Consider the following 24,677-nt stretch of genomic DNA (forward strand, 5'->3'; position numbering starts at 1 on the left):
CAGGTTGAAACCATGCACTCAATACAATCCAAAAAAAAAAAAAACCAGCATCAAATTTAAAATATATTTTTTTCTCTTTAAATCATTTTTTACCACTCTTCAGGGGATATCCCAGGGGGAGGGACCCATGGCCAGCCCTGTCTCCTACTGCCATTCTCTCAAGTGAGTTTGGCACAGATTAGGGAGGGGCTGATTTCCCTCAGAACACTAATACCTCTTTCATAGAAGGCAGTGTAATGAGGGATAGACGATAAACCCCCTCCACTTTCTGGCACAGAGGGAAAGCAGTTAACACGTAGAAATATATATGTATATTTATATATATATATATATATATATATATGTCTATTTATAAAAATTTATCACACTTGATCAGAACTGTCCCCCCACCCTTTCAACTGACCCCAAGGTAAGCAGATTCTAGCCCTGGGGCATTCTCTTGATCTTGCTCTCTTGATACCTCTGGCCCTGGGCCTGCTGATCAGTGTGAGGTAGAACTCAGCATTATCCACCATGTTCTGCAGGGAACAGGCCAGCTGCTAAAGAGCAAGGCGTCTCTCCACAGTACCCTGTAGGCTCCTAACCCCCACATATCCTGAAGGATGAAGGGAAGCACCTCCCATCCCCCAAGTCCCTGGGGCCTGAGCCAGAGTCAAATCCTGTACTGCAGCCTCTCTCGGATTGCCGGATCACTTGCGCCTGCCAAAGATGGACTTCTTGCCAGGATTCTTGTTGCCCACACTTAAACCGATGAGGAGCCGGGCTTTCTCCTCCTCTTCCTGCTGTTGCATGTTGAGGTCCGATTTAGCTTCTAGCTTTCCCCGGACCTCAGACCCTGTTGCAGGCTTCAGCCTTAGCTTCTCTTTGATTACCTGATAGGTTAGAGAGGAGTAAAAGGGAAGGTAAATATTAATGGGACAGGCAGAATAAATCAAGTGGACCAAGTCAATAAAGATTTATTAAACTTACATGAAGGCACAATGGGGCAATTAAAATTATAAAATGATCTCTGCTTTCAAGAAGCTTACAGTCTATTAGAACCCATTCTAAACATCAAGTTGTCATACCTGTTTCCTAAAAATCAACAGTAGTTAACATATATAAAACACTAAACGTTCAATTTAATTATCTGAGCAAAGTCATGGAGACGGCAGGGACAAAAGTCACTTCATTCACCTGCCCCTTCCCAAGGCTCTTTGTTAATACATCTTACAATGAAATGCTCATGAGCAGAGGATCTGCTTGCCAGCCCCTGCTAACCAAACAGCCATGAACTCTGCCGGGATACCTGGGCAACCAGGGCTTTGCGGCTATCCCTCTTGACAGCCATGGCAAAGTCTAGCCACGTCCATGTGTTGTTGTGGTACTCCAGACAGGGCAGCACTAGGTTAAGGTCACCCCAGTCCACACTATTCTTCTCACCCTGCAAGAAAAAGGGGAAGAGGGAAGAAGAGGGAAAAAAATATATCTGCTGCGATTTTTAGTCTAAGCCAGCTTAGTACTAGAGTCCAAACCTAGTATCTGCCTGCAGCAGCAACCTATAGATACTGATTTCCCCTGCTCTCAGTCTGATAATGGTACTGATTCCTGAGGGCAGCAGAGGGAACAACAGATTTATCACCCACAGACCAGCTTCACAAGTTGACTATCTCCCGGTTTTTAATCTCTGATCTTATCTGGAACCCTTCCCACACTGTTCTAGAAAGCACTGGAGAAGGGCAGACCTTGTAGCTAACGCAGAGTGGAACCTGTGGGATCTTTATGTAGATGAAGGAGTTGTTCATGGCAGCTCGCTCTTTCATCTTGTCAATATCATCCACAGGGTGCTAGGAAAGGCAGGAAAGAAGTGTGAGCCCCTTAAACCATCGCAAAAACTCAGGACCTCAAACATCTCTTGTCTCCTTTCACCCCTGGAGTAGATTCAAAGGAAACAGAAGAAATCCCCAGACAGGCGAGAGTACCCCAGGACTCTCCCATTTTTCTATCATCAGGGGCATGTCTGGTACCTCAGGTGCTTTGCGAAATGATCTTCTGACCCCAGAACTCCGATTCAAGCCCTGTGCCACACCCTTCCCAGGGCCCAGTGGTGCTGCATCTTCTGTTGCAATCAGCTGCCGAGGCTTCACCACTGGTATTCCTATGAAAAATCAAGCACACCAGCTGTTGTCTTCTTTCTGAAGTTTCAGCTTCTCTGGGGCTGCTACCCCAGTCTTCTGGAGCTCCACCATTAAAGTTCTCACCAGTAGTCACCAGTTTGGACTTATCTTCTTCATCACCAACCTCATCATCTTCCACACTTCGACCAGGAAAGAAAAAGCCCATTATTCTATGGAAGAACTGGTGTGTCAGCTGGATGGTGAGAGGCACCACATTTACCTAAAGAGGAAAAAAGCTGAAGAAGCAATTAAGCTCAGACATCATCCCTCAGTTTACCTACCCCTAACATTAAGAACGCACAGGTAGCTTTAACTGCCTTTTGTTCCTGAGTCCCCAAAGGACTCTTTACTAACCTCAAAGTGCTCCTTAACAGAAATACCCCCAACAGGGGGCCGGACTTTGCTAAAGAGGCGAAGAGCTAGCTGTCGCCCAGACTGGCAGGAGCTCTGGGGTCGCAGGACTACCTGTAGGATAAAGAGTGATAAATCAACCCACAAATCCTCTGCAGACTGAGAGAAGAAGCAATGGTCTTGCTAAGCTGAGCAAGCTTTCACCAGCTCAGATAACCACATTGTTTCCCATAGTGGGTTTATGTGGAAGGGTCACTGCAAATGGCCTGTGTTAGGAAGCATGTGAATGGGCAAGGAATAGGGAAATAAGACTTGCCTTGTAGACAGCATTGGGGAGGAGGTTGTTCATAGTGAACCAGCCCAACTCCAGAAGATGTTCTGCTGTGTCATCAGACTTATTCACCTATAAAGACAGATTACCCCCACCCCCAACCCACTATAAGCTTTTCTCAGGAGCTTGCTAGAGAATTGCTATGTATACTGTTTGTTTTTAGTTTCTACATATGCCTTTGCTATCTCTTTCAATCTCATGGTCAATGCACCCTCTAACCCAGTATTTCTCATGGGCACTAGATGCCAGCAGTACTTTCCAATCACTGTGACATTCAAAAATGGTCTCAATTCATTTCCAAACATCCCTGGGGGACTAGAAGAATGATGAATAATGTCCTCTCCTCCGTGCCATGGGTAACTACAGGAAAGCTGAATGCCAGTGTAGAATTAATGATTCTATTCTCAGCTGGACTTGGAAGATTACTTCCCTCTGGGTCACATTTCTAGGGATAATCTTGTTCAATGAGGGAAACATTTGATCAAGCTCATCTATATCTATATTATTTAATATTACAAACAAATGTGTCCAAGTGGCACTCTCTCTGTTCATTGTTTCTATCATTAATAATCATTAATCATTAATGCCATCATTAATAATCATATAATCAGTCCCTTTCTGTTTATCTTTCTGTGAGTGAGACTCCTGAGAAAGGTCAATGTTTCTCAACACAGCTGCCTTTGTGTGATTGTATACACTTGATACCTTGCTGTAGAGGAACCGCTGCAGCTCCAGTTCAGCAATTCCTAGCTGTCCATCTTCCTCTGTCAAGCGCCATCGTGCCTGAGCAAAGTAGAATTCAGTGCGGCGGACCACACTCACATCTTCTTGCTGCTTTCGCAGCTCCATCTTGTTAGCCTGCTGCAATTGGAAATCCTTAAAACACCTACAAATGGACAGGAGGGTCAAAGACAATTAAGGGCAACAGTATTAGGGTTGGGGGTGGGGTGGAATGCCCTAGAACAATGCAGGAGGTAAGTCCGAGATGCATCTATTCTAGAACAGCTAATACCTAATTTTTTTCCGTTAGATTTGTTGCTCCTCACACCCTGGGCCATGAGAACACGTATCCCATCTTTCAGTTCCACAGCTTTTTGATAAAGTGGTCTGTTCCTACTTTCAACCCCTATGATTATATCTGCAGTTGTGTTCCTTACTGATCAACTTCAAGACACTTTATTTTTAATTCAGTTGCACAGTATCAAGGGCACAAAAATGTTTCCAAACTACCTGTTTTTCTCCTTTCCCAGGAGATAACTCAAATAAGAATCCTAAGAAAGGGCTCTCCTGTACTCAGCCTGTTGGCCAAGTCCAGCAAGGCTCACTCAAGAAGAGGTGCCTGAGTCTACAGCATCAGCCTTTGATAATATACGCTAGACCTAGAGACTATCAGAACATGGGCAAAAGGAACTGACTTCAGCTGGGGCACAGGAAAAGGGCACGGAAAGAATGCTGTGGCACCTGATAAGGATATTAAGCTCTTCACTTTCCAGCTGTAGGTTGGCCTTCTCCTGGTTTAGCTGCAACTGAAGCTTTTGGTTCAGGTCAAGCAGGTTCTCATTCTTGCTGTCATCCTGCAAAGACTAGGGAGCCAGAACAGGAGAAACTGAGAGATCTCCCTCATCCTAGGAGATTTCCCTGTCCTCAGATGGGCGAGGTGACTACCTTCATGATAGAATACATCTGCTTCTCCAGCTGCCGTATCTGGGCCACATGCTGCCGCACAGCCTCCTGTAGATGCAATATGCTGCTGCGCTGCTCTTCAGGATTGCTAGAGATCTCAAGCTGGAACCTGACCCGCTGCTTCTTCTCACTATGTTCCTAAAGGAATGGAAAAGGAAATGAACAGATTTTTAAATACACAAGTCTTGTAGTAAAGTAAAATAGAGACATGGACAAGAAATGGTGATTTCCTCTGGAAAACTCACCTTTATCTGTCACCATCAGTAGCAAGAGTAAGAGACAGGCTAATGCAGAAGATCTGGCAATGTGGATTTCACAATAAGCAAGTCCCACAGGGTAGGGATGGAGGTGGAAGTGAGGAATAGTTTATTGTTTTTAGAGGTATTTAGGTGACTGAGTAAAGAACTGACCCATAAAAACAAGTAAATAACTGCAGTCTCAGACACTCAGACCTTTCCTAGATAAGTCAAATTTCAACTGCTGCTGCTGACTAAAAGAGGATGTACCAACGACACCCTTTTTCAGTTTGAAGCATGGCTTTTCTTACTGGATCCTAAATAAAGCACAAGGTCTGGGGCTTCTTGTGAGGCTAACAGGCATTCTATAAGAGCCCATACTCACCTTCCGCTTAGGTTCTACATGGAGCAGCAGGTTGTTGACAATGTCCAGGATCATGGCATACTGAGCTGGGTTGGTAGAGATTTCCAGTTCATGATGGATGAGGGTAAAGGTATCCACAGCCCCTAGGTAATTGTTAACAGTTAAATAAGAGACTCAGTTTCTCCCTAAATAGCCACCCCATCTCCTAATCTGTATTAATTTGGTTAATTCTGTTAATTAACCCCATAGAAAGGGCTTAGTGAGAGATGCTCATGGGGAAAAACGTCTGCTTATTTAGAATCAAACAATACCCATTCATTCCAGTTCTATCCTCTCATAGCAGAACTTAAACAAAATGTAAAGCAAAGTGAAATGTTAATGCCCTGTGCACATTGGGACTCTTAATAACACTACTGCCTCAAAACCACTAAGAAAATAACTACTTTAGAAGTTTCCTAGCACCCTCCTAAAAGCCTTTCAAGCCCGAAATACCTTCCTGCTTCTTTAGGAGATCTTCCTTTTCCTGGTTCTCATGAACCTCAGGTGGCTTAATCTGAGTTGCCAGTTCAGGATCAATGTCATGGCTGTAACTAATATAGTACATTCGGCAGTTGCAGCGTGAAATGATCCGCTGGATTTGCTGGGCTTGTTGTGCCTCAGCTGGCTGGTTCCAATCTGGGAAGAGGTAGGAAAGAGATAAGAGAAAGATATTCTCAAAAGAGGTATTGTGACAGCCTCCCAACTATGCATGATGTCTAGGGAACTCCAGACACTTGCTTTCAACCTAGCTTAACACAAAGTAGTCCTACTCCGCATATACTGATCTTAAGAGCAGGTAAGGAAGTGAGGCCCCTTCAGAATACACATGATGGGGAAGAGGTGAGCTGACCTGTGGTGGTGGTAACCATGCCTCCCACTGCCTGCCCGCTCTCCATCAGCTCCTGCACAGAGTCCAGACTACGCTGCCGGTGCTCCTCAATATTCTTTACCTGAAGACAGAGATGCAGGCATCTTTAACTCCTCGGGGACCAGTAGCTTGTCCTGCCCAACTGGGTCACAGATCTCCATAATGCAAGTATAACACTTCCTATCTGGGCTTGCACTGGGGTAGAGGAAGTATGTCTCTCTCTTCTGGCCCAAACCACCCAAATTCTCCAACTGAGTTACATACCCATTTTGCCAGGCCTCAGGACAGAAAATACAAGCTAGGTTAAAACCAAATCATGTCCCATCTCATACCCCTCAGGATGGCTACTATCCAAAATATAGGAAATAACAAGTGTTGGCAAGGATGTGCAGAAATTAGAACCCTGTGCACTACTGATGGGAATGTATTTGTTCTGGGGTTTTTTTTTGGGGGGGGGTAATTAGGTTTATTTATGTACTTTTTTTTTTTTTTTAAGTGGAGGTACTGGGGATTGAACCCAGGAACTTACACTCTACCACTGGGCTATACCCTCCTCGACTGGGAATGTAAAATGGTTTATCTACTGTGGAAAACAGTACAGCAGTTCCTCAAAGCTTAGAAACAGGATGACCCAGCAATTCCACTTTTGTACATACACCCAAAAGAATTGAAGGCAAGGTCTCAAAAAGTAATTTGTACTCCCAAATTCATTAACAGCATTATTAACAATAGTTTAAGTATGGAAGCAACCCAAGTGTCCATCGATGGATGAATGGATAAGCAAAATGTGGTACATACAATCCAATTCAGGTTTAAAATGCAAATTCTCATAACATGGTAAATCAACTATACTTCAAAAAAAAAAAAACAGGAAAAGGAAGGAAATTCTAACACATGCTACAACCTCATGAACCTTGTAGACATTACACTAAGTGAAATAAGCCAATCACAAAGAAACCCAAATATATATGATTCCACTTACATAAGTAAAGTATCTCACTTATATGAGATAAGCCGAAGTATATACGTATATGTACGATATTTAAGACTAGTTAAAATCATACCAGAGAAAGAAAATTTATAGCCTAGTCCCAGCCAACTGCTCACAATCTCACTATCTAACAAAAAACATTATCTTGACATACACTTAGACCTCCCCATACTAACTAAAGAAATGAGAAGACAACTTTCCATCTGAATGAAGCTTTGTATTTTCCAAAGTACTTTCTCATTTGATTCTTTCACCAATCTTGTGAGGGGGAAGTATTAACTCAATTTTACAAAGGAGGGTGTCTGGCCCAAGGGCTCATGGCTACTAAATATGGCAAAGTTGAAATCACGACTCACATAACCTGCCTCCTAGACAAGCAGTCTTTCTATTCAACCTTTCTGCTTTGCTGAAACAACCAATCAATAATCTGCATAAGAAATCAGAGAAAAGGCAGATAGAGAGCTTAACTAAAATTCTCAGACTCACTGCCTGTTTTCTTGGCTGCTTGCTGATTAGTGTGATCTTATTAATAGGGGTCAGCAGTCTTCTGAAAAGTAAAAAAATTTCCAACCCATTTTATTCTCATGCCAGGAAATGAGAATTTCCCTTGCAATTAAATAGAACACCATGAGATTTAAAAAAAAAACAGGAAAAAAAAAAGCACTGTGTGTTCACAGATCACAGGCCAGAGATTGCGTACAGTTTCTACATTCGAGACATCAGCCTCATTATTCTGCCAAACTGGTAACAACAGGTACTGCCAAGGATCTTGCAAGCTATTTTGGTAAAAGGGGCCAACTATGGGAAACTGGGTATATTAGGCCTTCACCGTCCTGCTGACTAACCTCTAACCAGAGCTGTCGGCCATCCTGCTCGGTGGGGCTGCTTTCAGTTGTAGCAAAGTACTGCATGCCATCCAGTAGGCAAGTCCAGGATGTCTTTTGCTTCAGTGTGTCACCATACCAGGCTGGATGGTGTTGGCACTGCAGCAGCTGGGCTTTGGCAGCGGACACAATGACACAGCCTTCTGTCTCTGCTCCACGAAGAACCATCTGTGCCAGAGACAGAAGCAGAGTCACAGTACTAGAGCCACCAAGAAGATGGGAAGGTTAGTGAAAGCACTGTACCAATGACTGCAGCTTACAGAGTCTAATTCTGGCCTAACAGAGTGAGCTCCACTGGCTTTTAGTTAAATAAGTGATTATCCATGATACTTGTTAGAAGGGATAATTCTAACAATATACACCTAGTTTTATTGAGAAGTATGGAAAGTAAACACATGATTATGACCTAGCCCAATGTTGGGGTGCTCTGGTAAAGAGAAGGTACCTGGCAGTTGACCAGCTCAATAAGGCAGTTTCGGTTATATATGTCATCCGTCTGGCAGGCAGCAATGCCACACAACTGATCACTCACACCTGACTCCTCTTCCGTGAACACTACAAACCTATCTGTTTCTTCAATCAGCTTCTGCAACATGTAGGCACCTGACAAAGAAATAGGAAGTGGGGAAAAGTCAGCATCAAAGGGACAGAGAACACATCCAGGGCCAAAGTGATTGTCCTTCAGTTTCTCTAGAATGTATTCTCCCCAGTCTGCAACTTCAGCCCACTCCACTCTACTCCTTGACCCCTGGTAAGCACTGTCATTTCATTTTCCTTTAATTTTAATAAAAGTAACAGATTCCCAAGAGAAACTTAGAAATACTATATAAGTGGTAGCATTTTTTTTCTCTTATGTATATCTACCTCTAAATTACTCTAGGATCTTTTTTCCTTCTGTTTTTCATTTCATATCATTTTAAATGCCATTTGTTTACCGCTCCTTTCCACCTGAAACTATTCTCTTGCCATCAGTGCCACTGTGTTCTACTAGCTCTACTGCTCCCTCTGCTTATGCCTCTAGATCCTATCCTCCTCCTCCTCCCAGGTTTTAAAAATAAGTATCTCCTAAGGTCTGTCCTTGGCCTGTTCCCTCTTCTTTCTTACTTTCTTCTAATGAGTTTGTCTAACAGTGTTATGTTTAAGAGCACAGTCGGCCTGTGTTTAAGACCCCATTCTCTGTCAGTAACTTGACTGTGACCTTCAATAGCCTGCTTTAACCTCTCTGTCTCAGTTTCCTTGTGTGTAAAGTAACAGTATCTGATAAAGTTGTTGAGAGAATTTAATGGAATAATTTATAAAATATTCCACAAAGTTCCTGCCCAACAGTAAGCAACTGTTATCTCCTTAGCATTAACTCTTAGCTCTATGCTGAAACCCCCTAGTCTCTATTTTTAGCCCTAAGCTTTTAGACCCTCATATTCCACCTGTTTGTTAGACATTACCTAAATGTACTAATTGCACCACAAACTCAGCATGTCCGTATCTGAACTTAACAACCCTATACCTCCCCAAACCTTTCTAAGCCTCTGGCGCTCCTATTTCTGATATTACTTTTGCCATCATGCCCATTCACCAGGCTTAAAGCCTCAATCATTATCACTTTTTCCCTGTTTTAACACCTTCTTCCAACCAGTTGCCACATCTCCCATTTACACAATAACATTTCTATCCATCCCTTCATCTCGATTCCCATTGCCTCTACCTTCCTAGTTCAGGCCCTCCTTGCCTCTTATTGAGATGCCAAAATAGTTTCCTAATTTCTCTCCTCACCTCCAGTTTCTTCTTCTCCAGTCCTCCACACCACTGCCAGATTTATCTTCCTAAAAGTAAAATTCTAATGATGACACACCCCCATTCAAAGACCTTCAATAGTTCACCACTGTTTACGGAATAAGGAAGATGCTTTAGCCTTGTAGGAAAGACCTTTCATGGTCTACCTGCAGCTTTCCTTTCCAGCATCTTCTCTCACTCCTCCTTTTAGCTACACTTTATGCCAAACAAAACACACTGTTCACTCGCCTTTCAACATACTGAGCTTTACTAATGCCATTCCTATTCAGCATGTTGCCTTTGCCTTTAATGCCTTTTCCCATTTCCGTATGTTCAAACCACTAAGACTTCAAGGTCCAGTTCAAATGCTACTTCCTCAATAAACCCTTCCCTGATCAAAGTCCCTCCTTCACTCCAGTGAAGAACAGTTCATGTATTCTTTAATTTCTCTCTTGTGGCATATACCACTTTTCACTTTGTTCTTAAACCCACCATGAATTTGCATTCCTCTGTACTTGTTATTCCTTCTCCGTTTCTCTTTCTTTGCCTGTTAAACTCTTACTTAACTTTTAAGACCCATCTCAATTATATTCTCTTCTCTCTGAAGCCTTTCCAGACTTCCCTATGCTGATTTAAATACTTTCTTCTTGTAAGAATACTCAGTATTCTTAATTGAGTGTTTTCATAATGAAATAATAATTTACATGACTCTCTACTAGCTTCTGAGCTTACCCTCATCTTTATATCCCTAATGGTTAAGGGTCATGCCTGGTATGTTATAAACCCACAATAAAGCTAAAAAGTGACTATGTGAATGAAGGACCTAATCTTAGCTCATCCAGAGATGATAAACCTGTTGAGACAAGTAGAATGTCATACATTCTATACTTCTCACTAAACCCAGCAAAGTGCTTTGTGCCTATTAAGTACTCAGTAAGTATTTGCTGACTGAACAAATTAATTCATCAAAACATAAAACAACTCTCTAATACTCTGTTTCTCTCCTTACTTACCCTGTTTTGGCCCCATCACTCCTCCTTGATCCTTTTCTGGCCAAAGGACCATACCCTTCAGTGCCTCCATATCATTGCTATGTAAGACTCAGGTAGCCTAATATGGACAGTTTCCCACTAAAGACTCCTAGCCTATTCTTTGTCCTCTTTCTCTTTTTCAGTTCCCTTCTTCTCCTTCTGTCCCAACAGTTTCATCTCTACACATAGGTAGGACCAGCCACAATTCAGTCCTTTTCAAACTCCTGTTCAAACCCACACACAGATTCTAAACCTAACCCTATGGAGTCTCATCACCCCCAGCTTACCTCCTGAAGACCCCTTATCAGGCTGTCCACTAAAGCTGGGAGTGGTGACAGGAGGTGGGGTTGGGGCACTGGTCAGGACACTCTGCTTTGGCTTTTTGGCTGGCATCTGGGGATCAATCTTTAACCCCTTCAGGGCCTCAGTAGAGAGATTACGTTTGAGTACAGCTGCCTTTTTGTAGCCATCGTATAAACCAAAGGCGATGTCCCGATTGGTGGTTGTCCAGGAAGCCCGTAAATCTACCAAGTGCAGCTGATGTGTGTGAAAGGCAGGGTCCCCAACTCTAGCAGAGAGCTCCTAAGAAATAGGAAAAGAACCTCAGGGTAGAATGAAATTCCCACCATTCCTCCTGGACCACAAATGCAGAGATATAAAACAAGCTTGTTGAATAATAAACCTGTTCTGAGGGAGACAAGACAACCCTGGAGGAAGAAAAACTACTCGATCTTAGTGCGTGCATTGGATTACACCCTGACTACATCCTCTGTATTTTAAATGACTCAAAGAATTTCAACTTAAAATCCTTCCTTTACTGGGGTGGGGGGGGGCAATATCAAATAAGGTGCTAGGGAAAAGTTTTAGTCTATTTCCTGAAGAACAAGAAACTATCTTAGAAGAAGAGGGAAAACAGGAATTTTCAAAAAGAGGGATGCTGATACTGGTGAGTGCATCATAAAGTAACGACATACATAGCTGGAACATAGCTAGAAACATTACCAGGGATTTGGCCTGAAACCAATTGCTACAGACTGAATTGTGTCCCTCCACCAAATTCATATGTTGAGGCCATAATCCCCAGCGTGATGGTATTTGGAGATGGGGCCTTTAGGAGGTAATGTTTAGATGAGGTCATGAGGGTGGGGCCCTCATGATAGGATAGTGTCCTTATAAGAAGAGACACCACAGAGCTTGCTTCTTTTCCTGCCAGGTGAGAACACAGTGAGAAGGCAGCTGTCTACAAGCCGGAAAGAAAGCCCTCAGTAGAACCTGACCATGCTGGCTAATTTGGACTTTCCAGCCTCCAGAATGGTGAGCAGTAAGTTTCTGTTGTTTAAGTCACCCAGTCTATGGTATTTTGTTATGTTAGCCTGAGCTGACTAAGACATCTACTGATACAAATAAGGTAGTAAAGACAATATGTCAGGCAATACCTCCTCAGCCGTGCGATTACTGTGCCGTTGGTAGGTAAGGGAGGACAGGCTCAGTAGGTGGGTCTTCGTTACCAAAGGATCAAGGCAGTGGTCAGCATTCTCTTCAGTGGGCGAGGCCATCAGGTAAACAGTCACCTGACTTAAGTCACTAACCATCTGGGTCACACTCCAGTCAGAGATGAGGCGCCGCATTACTGTGCCCGCTGAGGAAAGGAGGCATAGAGAGCCCATGCAGACCAGTACAGAAGAACAGTGTGGGACAGAAAGAGAGGAAGAGAACTGAAAAAGAGAAAGAGGACAAGGAACAGGCTAGGAGTCTTTAGTGGGAGTCTTTGACATTACCTTGAGGTATAAGTCGCTGAGTTCCCCGAGTGAAGACATGGCCCTGACTGCACTCAATCTGGATGCCACGCTGCTGGGCAAATGAGGCCCAATAATGCACCTGACAACAAGAGAGCATAACAGTGAACAAAGGATGGCATAAGAGATGATTAAGAGACCAGATAAGAGAAAACAAGAAAACTACGGAAGGGGAATAGAACTGAAGACATCAGCAGGGATGTCAGAGCTGACCTGCAGCTGGGGAAAGAGTGCAGTGTAGGAAAGCTGCTTATAGTGCTGGCCGAGTTTCTTCTTGCTGGGTTTCAGGTTATTGAAGAGCTTTCCCCTGCAGATAGGCCTTGTGACACTAGTCCAAGTAGCCCAGAAGTTTTGCATCCAACGCAGAGTGCTACTATATAGCAGAATTCGGGGCTGGGATATTGCTGCAAAGAAAAGGACAGGCAGTTCCCAGCTGTAGAGATGAAACCAAATCCTTTCCTAGCTTCAGGTTTTAAGGGTTTAAAAACCCAAACAGCACTCAAGTCTCACACTCAATATCTCCAACCCCTTCTCCCTTCAAAGACCCAACCTTTCTACTTTCACCAACACTTTCCCAAAACATCCTAACCCAAACCCTTCCTTGTTCTTTCTCTATCCCCTCCCTAGAGGGTCAAGGTGAAGTCCTCAGTGTCTAAGTTCATCCTTTCAGCCCTTCCTCCCAGTTGCCCCAGACCCAAGCCTCACTTCCACTGTGCCGAGTCAGATCCATCTTGATGGAGAGATTGAGGTTCTCAGAGCGAAAGGCTCGGTAGGAGTCATGGAGCTGGCCCAAGGACACCTCAGGCAGGAACTCTGGGGCCCGAAGAGTGACACCATGGTGATCATGGGGGTTCCCATGGCATAACCACTGCAGGTCCAGTGTCATGCAGAGGTCAGGCAGGTGAAGGAAGCAGCAGTCGTCATACCTGCCTCACAACAAAGCCCCAGCTCTCAGTGCCCTGGTCACCTGCAGCCCCTTGGCTCTTTCCCTCTCCCTCCACCATGAGTCCCACACCCTACTGAGGCCCACACTCCACTCACTTAGAGGCTGTTCTCACGTTGACATCCAAGTCACCCTTGAACACAAACTGACCAGGTTTCCAATGAAAAGACAGGTGGTTCCACTCCCAGTGCATATTTTCAGTTGTGTTGTATGGATCCTATAACCACCCCAAGAATTTGATGAGATATGAATAAGAGTATCACCTTCACCTCCCAAATCAGTCCTTTTCACTGTTCCCCCATATGCAGCACAAGCCCCAAATAGTACCTCTGTTTCTAGTGAGAAACAGCTCCTCTGTACCCTCACCTCAGTAGCAAGCTGGTGCAGGTTAGCCTGTTCAATGTCCATGTGCCAATCACCATGGAACAGAAGACGACTCTTGTCCCACCAAGGCAAGGGTGGGCTGGGGTCAGCTGAGGGCTTGGTCAAGAGATCCACAGATTGGCCAATCAATGTCCAGGCTGGATCCCAGCACGGGCCCCATACCACTGTGTACTGGAAGATTTCCGCTGGGGCAGAGGAGCAAAAGGCACACCTTGTTACACAACTTCATCCCTCTCTTTTGCCTTCACTCCAGAAGGGCCTCAGCTCATTTCCCACCCAAGCCATCACCAACATCTCAGTCAAACCATTTGCCCTCCTCTACTCACAGCGAAAGTCATGGTAGAACTTGAGAGGAGGCATGTTCCTCTCTACTGCCACGTTACCCCAAGGAAGCCCCAAGTGCAGGATTTGACGCCGACGAGAGCAAGGCTGACCACTCTGCTCAGTCCCTACAAGTCGACCCGTCAGCCGCCAGTCACGGATCTCAAACAGGTACCGAGGATAGTCTCTTATCCGAACTATTATTATAGGGAAGATACACACCAGCTAGTCAGAAAGTGTCTCAGCACTCTTAAGCACTTTTTCCCCTCCAACTACTTTTACCCATCTATTTTATAGTTATCTGAGAGAATAAGAGCTGGCCAATGGCAGCAAAGCTAAAAAAAGGGCATGGAGACCTTGAGTAGATACTGAGAAGAGTAACACTGAGATCCAAGAGCCATACTAACCCTGAAGATGACTATGTTAGTCTTACCCTTATGTTAGTCAAGCAGTTTCAGGATGAAATCCAGGAACAAAGAAAAGGAAGAGGAGTCCACCCATCCCACTCCACTCATCCAAAAACAGCCACAGTTCCCAATATAGCTGACTCCTCTGTAATCACTCAAAGTGCTCCCCGGAGCTCCAAGGGCAAACACTAGGCTCTGCAAATAAGCAAGCGCTACTTACCCAGAAACGTCTTGACATTGCACTTGAGCATACGACACCACTGAATGACAAGATCTATTCCCTCAGCAGGGAAAGGGCTGCCTGGATCAAGCTCTCGAACTTGCTCTACCACACGCTCAGGCCCGTGGAAGGAAGCATCTGCCAGAGCCACCAGCTCTAGCCCTGCTAGACTCCAAGTGAGCAGTGCCCGGCGCATGGGTGTGTTGCCATAGAGACGACGGGAGCGTTGGATATAGATTTCAATGTTTTTATGTTCCAAAGCAGCATAGAGCTCCTCAATTTTGCGGGCAGGCAATAACTCCCCATGCTGCTTCCGAAGGGCAGCCACTTTGGCATCCAGCAACTGCAGCCTTTTGGCACTCTCCTTACTTTCATCCTTCATCAGTTCATAGTTATCACGAAGTTTCACCTCAAAAATGTCATCCAGGAAAACCCATGAGAAGTGCTGAACCTTCAAGAGTAGATCAGGAGGTAGTGGGGCAGGGCTTGCAGAAGCCTGAGCACGAGTTCCTCGATGCAGTCCCTTCAGCCATTTCTGAACTCCCACGGCCTCATCCAGAGTTCGAGAGAAATCATACTGATAAGGAAACTCCACTGAGACTGAACCCAAAGAGAGGAGCCAAACACGGTTCCGGAGGGTCTGCAGCGCAGGGAAGGGGTTCCGGTGGAGGATCATCTCCTCCAGCTCAGGTAGCAGCTGCATCTCCACCTCCTTGAAGTTGAAGATGCTATTGCCATCAAAGCCAGCAGCCAGCTCTGGGCAGTAAGCCTGCAGAGAACCCCCATGCCGGCTCAGAGACACACTCTCTGCAGCCAGGGTAATGAACTTGTCCTCAGCTACAAAAGCTGTCAGCTTGGCTGTGCTCACCTCAAGTGTCAGGTTTAGCAGCCGCTTTGGAGGAGATGGCTCAGGGGGACAGCCTTCTGACCCACAGGCGGTCCCTGGAGTCTCTAGTGCAAGGAGTGCAACAGTCTCAGGAAACAGAGTGGCTCTTAGTAGGTCTCGGCACTGCAGGGTGGCCAGGACATGTTGGTACAGGTACATGTGATCTGGGGGGCTCCAGAGTAAGGTCAGCCCTGTACCACACTGAACCTTTAGAAAGCAAGAGAAAAGGATCTGTCAATTACAACGTCCCAGAGCAGAAGAGATGCAGAAACTATTATATATGCACACCTGGCTCAAGAACCATCTCTACTCAGAATCTTTCCTGAGTAACCACATTAATTACTCCCTTGCTTTGTTCCCTTTTGCACTAATATGCTGAACTAACAGTTTTTACCTATCTTATAAGAGCACTTACACTTTTTAAGTTCTCCTCAACTGGATTCTAAATTGTCTGAGAGTAGAAGCCATGAATTTTAATTCTCCATTATCTACCATAGTACATCCAGGATACAGAGCATGTACTCAATCAATCACTTGGCTTTATGTGTCTGCTCGAGCTATTTTCCTAAAACAACCACACTCTGTATAATAACCATTACACCAATCAACTGGAATATGTTTCATACATTGAATGCACGTTGACTTAATTCTTAAGAAGTATAAAAAGTACTGGCCATACAAGTCAATACAGCAATTGACTTATAGGAAAGTGTGTTTCAAAGAAGGTAGGAGGGTCCTTGTCAGCTTACAAAACAAAGTCAATTATGAATAGTTAGGCAGAGAAAATTTAAATTCCAGGGCAGAAAAATTCCTTTGAGTTCCAATTTCTGAAAAAGAAACTCTTCAGTTTCCAAAGGAAGTAGAAGTCTGACAAAAAGGAAAATATTCCATTCTCTTCCTAAGAGGGCCCCATGCCCATCTGACACTCTGAGGAGAAAGATATTGGGAATCCTCTGGAAACTTTCCACATCCATCTTCAGATCCCTCCAGTGTTTTGATGAGCCAAGTGCTTCAATAAAATGACACCAGATCATAACTTTTAAAAAGCCCCTTATTTTTCAGAGATGTTAACCGAAATATTTACAATTTGAAGCTGTATGTCTGGGATCTGCTTCAAAATAATCCCAGAGCAAAGGCAGGGCAACCGCTTGAAGTTTACCTAAATGAAGTTGGTCATAAATTGGTAATTATTGAAGCTGGGTATGGATACATGAAAGTCCACATATTCTCTCTACTTTATATATATTTTAAGTTACATATTAAGAGTTTAAAATGTGCAGAATGAGCAAGGAAAAAAACCACCACCACCAGGTGTTGTATTTCTCATAGGTGAGTTTCCCAACATGACTCAAGACTGGGAAATGCTCTAAGCCAAGGAAAAAGTCAACCTAACTCCACCTCCCCATAGAAGTATTACCTCTAGAGAGCGGATGCTGCTGTGATATGTGATGGAGAGCATGGAGAGGCTGAGTACTGGAGAGGGGATGTCAGGAGCCTTGCAACAAGGCTGCATCTTCTCTGTGACTGACTTCACCAGCGCAAGTACAAGTCCTTGAATACCCACAGTGGAGGTTTCAGCACTTCCTAGGACAGTCAGTGTGTCCAGTCGGATCTCTGAAGCACCTAACATCAAGAAACCCTGTCAGGCTTGGTTCTCAGCTCTCAAATGGCAACTTCAGTCTTCACTATCCTTCCTTCCTTATTCCCTCCACTCTAGCTATCTTTATTCCCCACACTTTCCTAACTTCATTCCTCATGTTTTAGGGAAGTTTTTCCTTTCCCATCTTAACCTAACTAGATCTGGCAGAGCCAAAGAAGTTCCCAAACTCCTACCAATTCCCCAGAGGATATATCACTCTCTAGAACTAAATACATTAAAAAAATTAAAAACTATCTGCATCTCATTCTCTTGATCAGATATCAAGGTTGTCTTTTTCTTATACATCTTGCTATTTATAAGCCCTTAAGAAATATCAAGAAGCCAGATAGTTATGCAGGAACTTCCAGCATTTCATACCTCTAATTTAGAAAAATATCAAATAATTAGCTTCATTAAATGAGAAGGAACAGCGTAATCTTACATATACATATTATATATATATATATAAAATATATATTATATATTATAATATATATAATATAGACTTCCCATCCCACTTACCAACCAGGGCAGAAAGGGTGAACAGGTTCATGTCTTCCACCTTCAAGTCTACCTTCCACAGTAATGACACAGATTCTCCAAATGAAGATTCCCTAGAGACAGCTGACTTCTCAGATTGTGGGCCCATCAAGGACAAGATCCGAGAAAGACACTGAGCACAGGTATCTGATGCTTCTACCTGCAGTCCTCGGATGGTACAATCGAGAAAGAGGGTATCTGACTGGGTGCTAGACAGACCCAGAGGCTGGTTATAGCTACCCTAGAAAAGAAGCAGAGGGACTCTTATCAGGAGTGTGTCAACAAAAAGGTGCTCTAAAGCATGCCAGGATGGGGAAACTGTACGGGTTACTATTCACCAAAGTCCCACCTACCTGCAGTGTGAAGGAGTCCAGGACAAGTGCCTCACCCCAAACATGCATATTGGGTGGGTGGGGTGCCCGCTGAATGTGGGAGTCACTGCCTACCCGCCAGCAGAGGTGGTCCACAGTTAGGACGCCTCGCTGATGGATACTCTGTGGCCTCAGGTGCTGGTAATCTGAACAAAGAAGGTGGGAGAGAGGAGTCCTATGGAGCCACATAGGCCATTAATTGGGCCTAGTTCCACTAATGAAGAGGTTCTTTTTTTTTTATTTTTATTTTTTGGTGCTAAATATAAAATGCTATTTTAATATTTATTAAATTTTGTAAAAGTCAGTTGCCTAAATTAATACTAACAAGAGATTGCTGGATTTATAGCATACACACACATGTATTTTTGGTGAACATTAAAACAATAGCACCGAGACAGAAGGAAATGTAAATGAAATTAGTGATTCTTAATAAAATGTATAAATGCATACATACAATATGGCATATATAATATGTATCGTGTCAAGGTTCTTTTTTTTTTTTTGCATTTATGAACAGGTTCTTATTCCTTTTCCATCACAGAGTCTTACCCAGAGAGATGGAATTGAAGCCCAAGGCAAAGGGCGGTGTATCTCCAAGCTGAATGGAAACGTTGACATTGGTGATGGAGGTGCTAAAGATGATGGGAGCCAGGATCTGAGGGAAGACTCTGCACAGAGACAAGACATCACTGTTTGATAAGGAAAGAACTGCAACTTCCTATCATGGAACAGATTCCTGAAGCTCTCAAAAGGCAGAGTGAGTTTTGTTGTGATCTGTAGGGCGAGATCAACTAGGAAAAAAAGAAGACTGAACTCATCAGTTCACTGCTACTCTCAATGATAATCTGCAGGAATGTGAGAAACATAATAGGTTGAACCATGTGAAACTGCCATTTTCATAGATCAAATATGATGAACAACAGCATATCTTATGATTCAACCTAATACAACTAAGGAGCATCATTTCCAAACTACCGACCTTAAGTTCTCTATGCAACACGATGCAAGCACTACACAGAGACATGGCACTACTGACATGACCTGTCACCTAAAGCAGACAAGATAGTTTATCACTTAAGTTCATTTCAACAAATGTTTACTTTGTATAATATGGCACTGTGCTCAGCACTGAGAACCTAAAAACAAAGAAGACATCATCCTACTGCCAAAGAGTCTAATATAATGGGAAAGATATGTGAAACAGGATTGCTGTTGAGTCTGGGCTACTGAGGCTAAAATTTAAAAAGAACAAACAATCAAATATATATTTAACAAAAGATACTACTTTAGACCAAAAGAATACAAAAATTCACCTGATAAGACAATGGCTGAAAAAGTTACACTGACCTTTTTCTCCTTTGCTTAAGAACAGATGAACTAGACTCTTCGGTCTCCAGTGCTAGCATGTTCAGCCAGTGAGAGAATTCTTGGTGCCGGTAATGAATAATACAAGTGTTCAGAACCAGGGAGGCTGAGAGGTCAATGGTGGTCACCTGGAAATGAGAACACCAAAACTGTGGGCTTGGGTTTTATTTCATTAGCTCATGATGCAATGACTTAGGGAAGGAGCAGAGAAAGAATTCTTGGTACCACAGCCCCTAACACACCTGTACACTAGCCTTGAGGGAGTTGAGGCAAACAATGCGCTGGCGGCTCTGGGATAGCAACAATCCATCTGTAAGGGCAAAGGGTAGATTAGAAGGGAACACTGGGAGAGCAAAAGGCAAGACTAGGAGAGGGTCAGAGGCAGGAAAGGAGATGAAGAGAATGTCACCAATACTCATGAACTACGGCCATTTTCTCACAGTAGGTTCTCATCTGCCTCTCCCCAATTACACTGATGTTAGGTTAACCAGACCAAGTAGGGCATAGAGGAACAGTGTGTCTGGTCCTCCCGTTCTCTCTCAGTACCACTATCCCCTCCCATGAACCTTTCAGAAGGAGTTCAGTGCTCATCTGTGCCATATCAGAGTCTGTCGTGAAGCTTCGAAGGGGCAGTTGATCCTCATCACGGTGGTATAGGAAATGCAGCAGCTTCAGTGTCCAATTCAGGTGCCTGGACCGGAGACAGACTGCCTCAGAAATATGTGGAATGCTATTCCTATTCCCCTTCTCCTCTCAGACAGGTTCAGTACAGCTACTAGGCTGGTTATGGAGACCCCAGCATATAACTCCAACTATCACTCTCCATACTTCTGTGTCAAGAGAGATCTCACCTCTTTTGACTATTCATGGACAGGACCACACTTGTGATCTCCATCTTCACCTTGACCTGGTCTGGCAGCTGCTGAAGGAGGTATAGGCCAGGCAGAGTCGGCTCAGCCAAGTTCTCTGTCACCTCTGAAAACATGAAAGAATAATACAAGAGCTGTCAATCTTTAACCCTCGTAAGTCTCACAACGTGCCATGCCCTCTTTGGCCAAATTCTCACACATAAAGTAGGCTAAGCAGATGCCAAATCTTAGGCCACAGGACAGCTATCCTAGAGATCCAGGCACCTGCTATACTTCCTTCCCCAGGGTCTAATAAATAGTATGGAGAGCAGGCTAGTGTAATGAAAAGGATATGAACTTTAGGATAAATAATTTAAACCTCATTTTTACTACTGATTAACTGTGTGCTCTCAATCAAGTTTCCCATCTAACCTTCCTAGACTTCAGTTTTCTTATCTGTGAAACACTGAGGATTTAGTAGGGGAACACACATAAACCCACAGTACAGGTCTAATTCACGAAAATTACCCACTAAATGTCAGTTCTTTCACCCACCACAAACAAATGCCTTATTTCCTCTAGCTATCCTAAAAGGCCAGGGTCAAAGGCCATGGCAACTAACAAATCATACCTAAATGAGTAGTGAGACCACAATTTTTTCCTACTTTCAAAATAACCCAAGAATAGGGACACCAAGAAGCTCACTGACTACAGCTTTACCTGAACAGGGAACAGGCTTGGGTGCCAGGCCTGGGCCCTGGCGCAGCAGCTGACTATGGAAGAGGCCCTCATGAAGTTCAGCATGGAGTGTCCACACAATCACAGTGACTGCCTTCAGCTGCCGGCTGCTGATGCCCACCTCTAGACACAGCTTTAGGGCAAGTGAGAGCTCCGCCAGGCAGGTGTCCTCCTACAGGGAAGACAGCCCTCTAAGGTGTGAATGTGTAGAGAGTTTGGGGGCAAATGCAGTGATCTGGAACACAGCCTTAAGGGAACCCCATAAGACACAGAATCTAAAATGTAAGCCCTCAGCTCTTTCATATCTTATGCCCAGAAACAAGGCATCTGAATGACCATGGAATACTCACCAACTGGCCACTCTTTAGAACTTTGCTGTTGATCTGACTCAGGCTCACCTCACACTTCAGCCTGGGAAAGGAAAAAAATTAAGAGCACTTGGCCCCTTTCCTCACCATTTACCTTCAATCAAGCTTTGTTTGCTGGAAGGCACAAGGCAAAGAGAACTGCCTAATCTTAATCTTTTCTCAATTACACAGAATGAGAACCTGACACTTTGATATGAAAGCCCTGACATCCACCCACCCTGAAACAACTATAAGGCAAGAATGGGACTATGAACCTTCTTCTACGCAGTGCTTACCTTTTCCCATCACTATCCAAAAGAAAGCTACTTTCTCTGATCTGAATATGCCACAAGGATTCAGAAGTAGCCACCTTGAGAACCATGATGTTTATAGAATCTACATGGATGGAGAACAGCTGGAAGGAAAATGCAAAGATGAACCATAATTAACTTCAAGGCAATGTCCTTCATTTCCAGAGGAAAAAGAGTAAGAGGCAGATCTCAGTATTGTGCCTCAAATACAGTAGGAAAATTCACCCATAACTCCAAAGCCAGCCATTCCTACTTCAGTCCAGGAAAGTGGGAAAGTAGTCTCACCTGGCAGAAAATCTTCAATAAGGATGGGCTGAAGGACAGCTCCTTTTGATGCACCCCAGTACTCTGGGAGAATGGGGCAAACAGGCCAGAAACCTTCTGTAGATCTGTTCTGATACGTACTTCTCCAAAGCACAAAGCCACATAGTGTCTGTCCAGAAGAGAAACCTCACTGCCATCAAATCCATTCCTTCCATAGCAGTCTCTTCCCCTCCCTCACATCCACTTTCTCATCCTTCCTAAAAATGTAACTCAAATCATGGACAATAGTTTCGTGATAGTCATCAATATCTGTCTCACAAAACATTAGCTGTCAGGCCAACCCAGAGACATAAGAAAGAACCCACTTCTCTCCTGGGGCTGTGAGGCCTCTGTAAAAGAATCTCATTCTATAAACTGCAATCCCAATATATTCCCCAAGAGAAGAGTGAGGTGAGAGGGTACTCACGGCAGATCATGGCTAAGGAGTTTGCTGGAAATCCACAGGCTATCAATTTCCTAAAACAGTGTGGGAGAAAGCTTCGTACACTAGCTGCTAGGTAAGCCAAGAGCAGCTTGACGAGACAAGAAAGGTTCTAAGAAAAGGAGGAAGTGCTATAGCCCCTCCACTAAATATTCTCCAATTTCCACCAGCTTCTCTCCTCAGTGCTATATCCTGTTCCTCACAATGATGTTTAATTTGTTTAGTATTTTTCTTTTATGGATACATTGCCTTGTTTCCCCTCTTAAATTAGAACAGTAAGCTGTTCTACTTCCCATTATCTTTGTTTTGTGCTTTACTTCTGCATCTTTCTCATGTGCCCTGGACATTCTGTGCCTTACAAGCGTTTTTAACAGAACAACTTGCTTCAATTCTAGTGTTCCCAAACTAACTCTTAAACTATCTTGGCAAAGAGGTGGCAAGGCTGGGTTAACTAGGAAAGCCACCGGAATTTTTTAAAAAATGAAAAGTTCCCAAAATTCAACTAGATCAACCTCACATACATACCCAGGGAGTTTCCCAGGACTCACCACGGTTTGCTGGTGCTGCTGAAACTTAAGACTGACATTCTGAATCCAAAAAAAGGAGCCAATCTTTAGTTCCGCCTGCAGCTTCCGCTGACACCACTTGGTGGCCAACCGGACCACAAACCACCTGCAGAAAAATCCCTGCGTTCATAAGGACCCTCTCCCAATTACGGCCTCACTCACCCCCTGCTGGTCCTAGAAGGCCTTGCAAAGGGTCATGACCTGGAGCAGAATCCTCTGGGCAACTCTCCTGTCTCCTGAAACACCCACTCTGTCATATACACTCAGCCACGCTGATCAGAACCCTAGCTCTGAAGTGTCCCCTCCATCCAGATGAACTCAGACGAACTAAACTCCACCTCTAAGTTGGAAACAAAGAAAGCAATCCTTCAAATTCTTAGAAATCCGAGAAAAAAGAAGCCCCAACAGGAGTCTAAGTACAGGTATCCGTGCCAGATGTGCCATCACACAACCCCTCAAAGGGTCTCCTTCTCCGCCCTCCAGTCAGATGTCCGCGGAAAGGCGCTGTGGGGTCACCCCGGCCAGCTCAAATGCCGCGCTCTCTGGGCAGCCAGACCTGTTCCGGCTCCCCAGGGCGAGGCTGCAGGTGCCCTTCGCGCTCGAGGAAGGGGACGTTCAGGGGCGTGTGGCTGGTGAAAGAAAAACCACCGAGCCGGGCCACCTCCTCACTCACAAACCTCTTCGCTTCCCAAGCTCAGCATCTCCAGAGGCCTCGCCCGATCGCTCAGTCTCCCCCTATTCCCCGTACCTCCACTCCAGCTCCGGTCCTAAGCCCCCGCTCGACCCCTCCCCTCGTCGAGTGCCCCCTCCTCGGCCCCTCCCCCTCCGCCGCCGGCGCACCGTCCCCTCCACTCCCCTCCCCCTCCCCCGCGCCTCTTTCCAGCGCGTGCCCCCTCCTCAATTTCTCTTCCGTCCCTTCCCACCCACCCCCTGCCATAGCTGGGATCCCCTCACCGGCCTAGGAAGACGGCGCCGAGCGCAACCAACAGCAAGGCCACCAGCGCGAAGAACAGGGGCATTCCGGCCCCGGCCCGGCCCGGCCCGCTCTGGCCCCCGCCCTGCCGGGGCGCCCCCCCGCCGCCTCTGAGCTGCGCCGCCGCGGGCCGACCAGCTGCACGCGCAGGGACAGCACTGGGCAAGGAAGCGTTGGCGCGCGTGAGCCCCGCCCCTCGCAGCCAGCCACCCAGCCAGCCAGCTGTCTCCATGCCCCGCCCCGCCCCGCCCGGCGCCCGCGATCCCGCAGGGCCGACCGGCTGCTTGCGCGAAGTAAAGGCGTGGCTCCGGAAGGAGTGAGAGAGGAGGCGGCCTTTGAGCGGACTGACACAGATGCCCCGCCCTCGGGCGCACCCTTCAGAGCCCGGAAATGCAGAACCCTGAGCCAGAGTCTGAGCCGGCTTCCTTAGCTGACTGTGGACCTGGCTGTCGCCTTTGTGCCGTGGAGAGTTCTGTTTCCAAAGCAGTTTCCCGGGGTAGTTATAGAGTCAGCTTGGCCACTTAGGGCCCGGACGGAAGCCACTGTGGATGTTATACCCCTGGGTCATACGAA

General features: G+C 45.1%; 1 protein-coding gene and 1 long non-coding RNA gene across 10 annotated transcripts in view; one reads left to right on the forward strand and one right to left on the reverse strand.

The window, feature by feature from the left end:
• LOC116283670 (uncharacterized) overlaps positions 1-19,182 on the forward strand; it is a 29,447-nt gene extending 10,265 nt beyond the window's left edge. Inside the window, exons 3-6 of one of the 8 annotated variants that reach the window (XR_012059686.1) lie at positions 11,918-12,025; positions 14,156-14,319; positions 17,830-17,983; positions 18,753-19,182. This is a non-coding gene — a long non-coding RNA (uncharacterized lncRNA). Of the gene's footprint in view, positions 1-11,917; positions 12,026-14,155; positions 14,320-17,829; positions 17,984-18,728 lie in introns of all 8 variants that reach the window. The other 7 variants (XR_012059685.1, XR_012059683.1, XR_012059687.1 and 4 more) reach the window with 7 other exon arrangements.
• On the reverse strand, positions 51-24,254 carry BLTP2 (bridge-like lipid transfer protein family member 2). Of its 2 annotated transcripts, XM_072938974.1 has the most exons (39): positions 24,086-24,254; positions 23,114-23,237; positions 22,551-22,600; positions 22,106-22,253; positions 21,806-21,924; positions 21,513-21,573; positions 21,145-21,334; positions 20,428-20,551; positions 20,143-20,267; positions 19,819-19,886; positions 19,559-19,704; positions 18,761-18,879; positions 18,194-18,357; positions 17,823-18,081; positions 17,079-17,284; positions 14,776-15,868; positions 14,154-14,345; positions 13,810-14,012; positions 13,542-13,660; positions 13,206-13,426; positions 12,714-12,904; positions 12,483-12,582; positions 12,141-12,343; positions 10,992-11,286; positions 8,349-8,506; positions 7,865-8,071; positions 6,011-6,110; positions 5,614-5,796; positions 5,143-5,264; positions 4,504-4,659; positions 4,300-4,421; positions 3,544-3,724; positions 2,824-2,910; positions 2,511-2,621; positions 2,241-2,376; positions 2,007-2,137; positions 1,725-1,826; positions 1,289-1,423; positions 51-872 (listed from the first exon to the last, which is right to left on the reverse strand). In XM_072938974.1, exons 1-39 carry the CDS (start codon positions 24,148-24,150, stop codon positions 690-692), a joined length of 6,699 nt encoding a protein of 2,232 aa, XP_072795075.1. In that variant the 5' UTR covers positions 24,151-24,254; the 3' UTR covers positions 51-689. The 2 variants fall into 2 exon arrangements, 1 of the variants encoding a protein (XP_072795075.1); XR_012059681.1 differs by lacking the exons at positions 51-872; positions 1,289-1,423; positions 1,725-1,826 and having other exon boundaries at positions 2,241-2,392.
• Between the last annotated feature and the right edge of the window lie 423 nt (positions 24,255-24,677).

Source organism: Vicugna pacos, chromosome 16 (genome assembly GCF_048564905.1).
Source record: "Vicugna pacos chromosome 16, VicPac4, whole genome shotgun sequence".
NCBI classification, from domain to species: Eukaryota; Metazoa; Chordata; class Mammalia; order Artiodactyla; family Camelidae; genus Vicugna; species Vicugna pacos.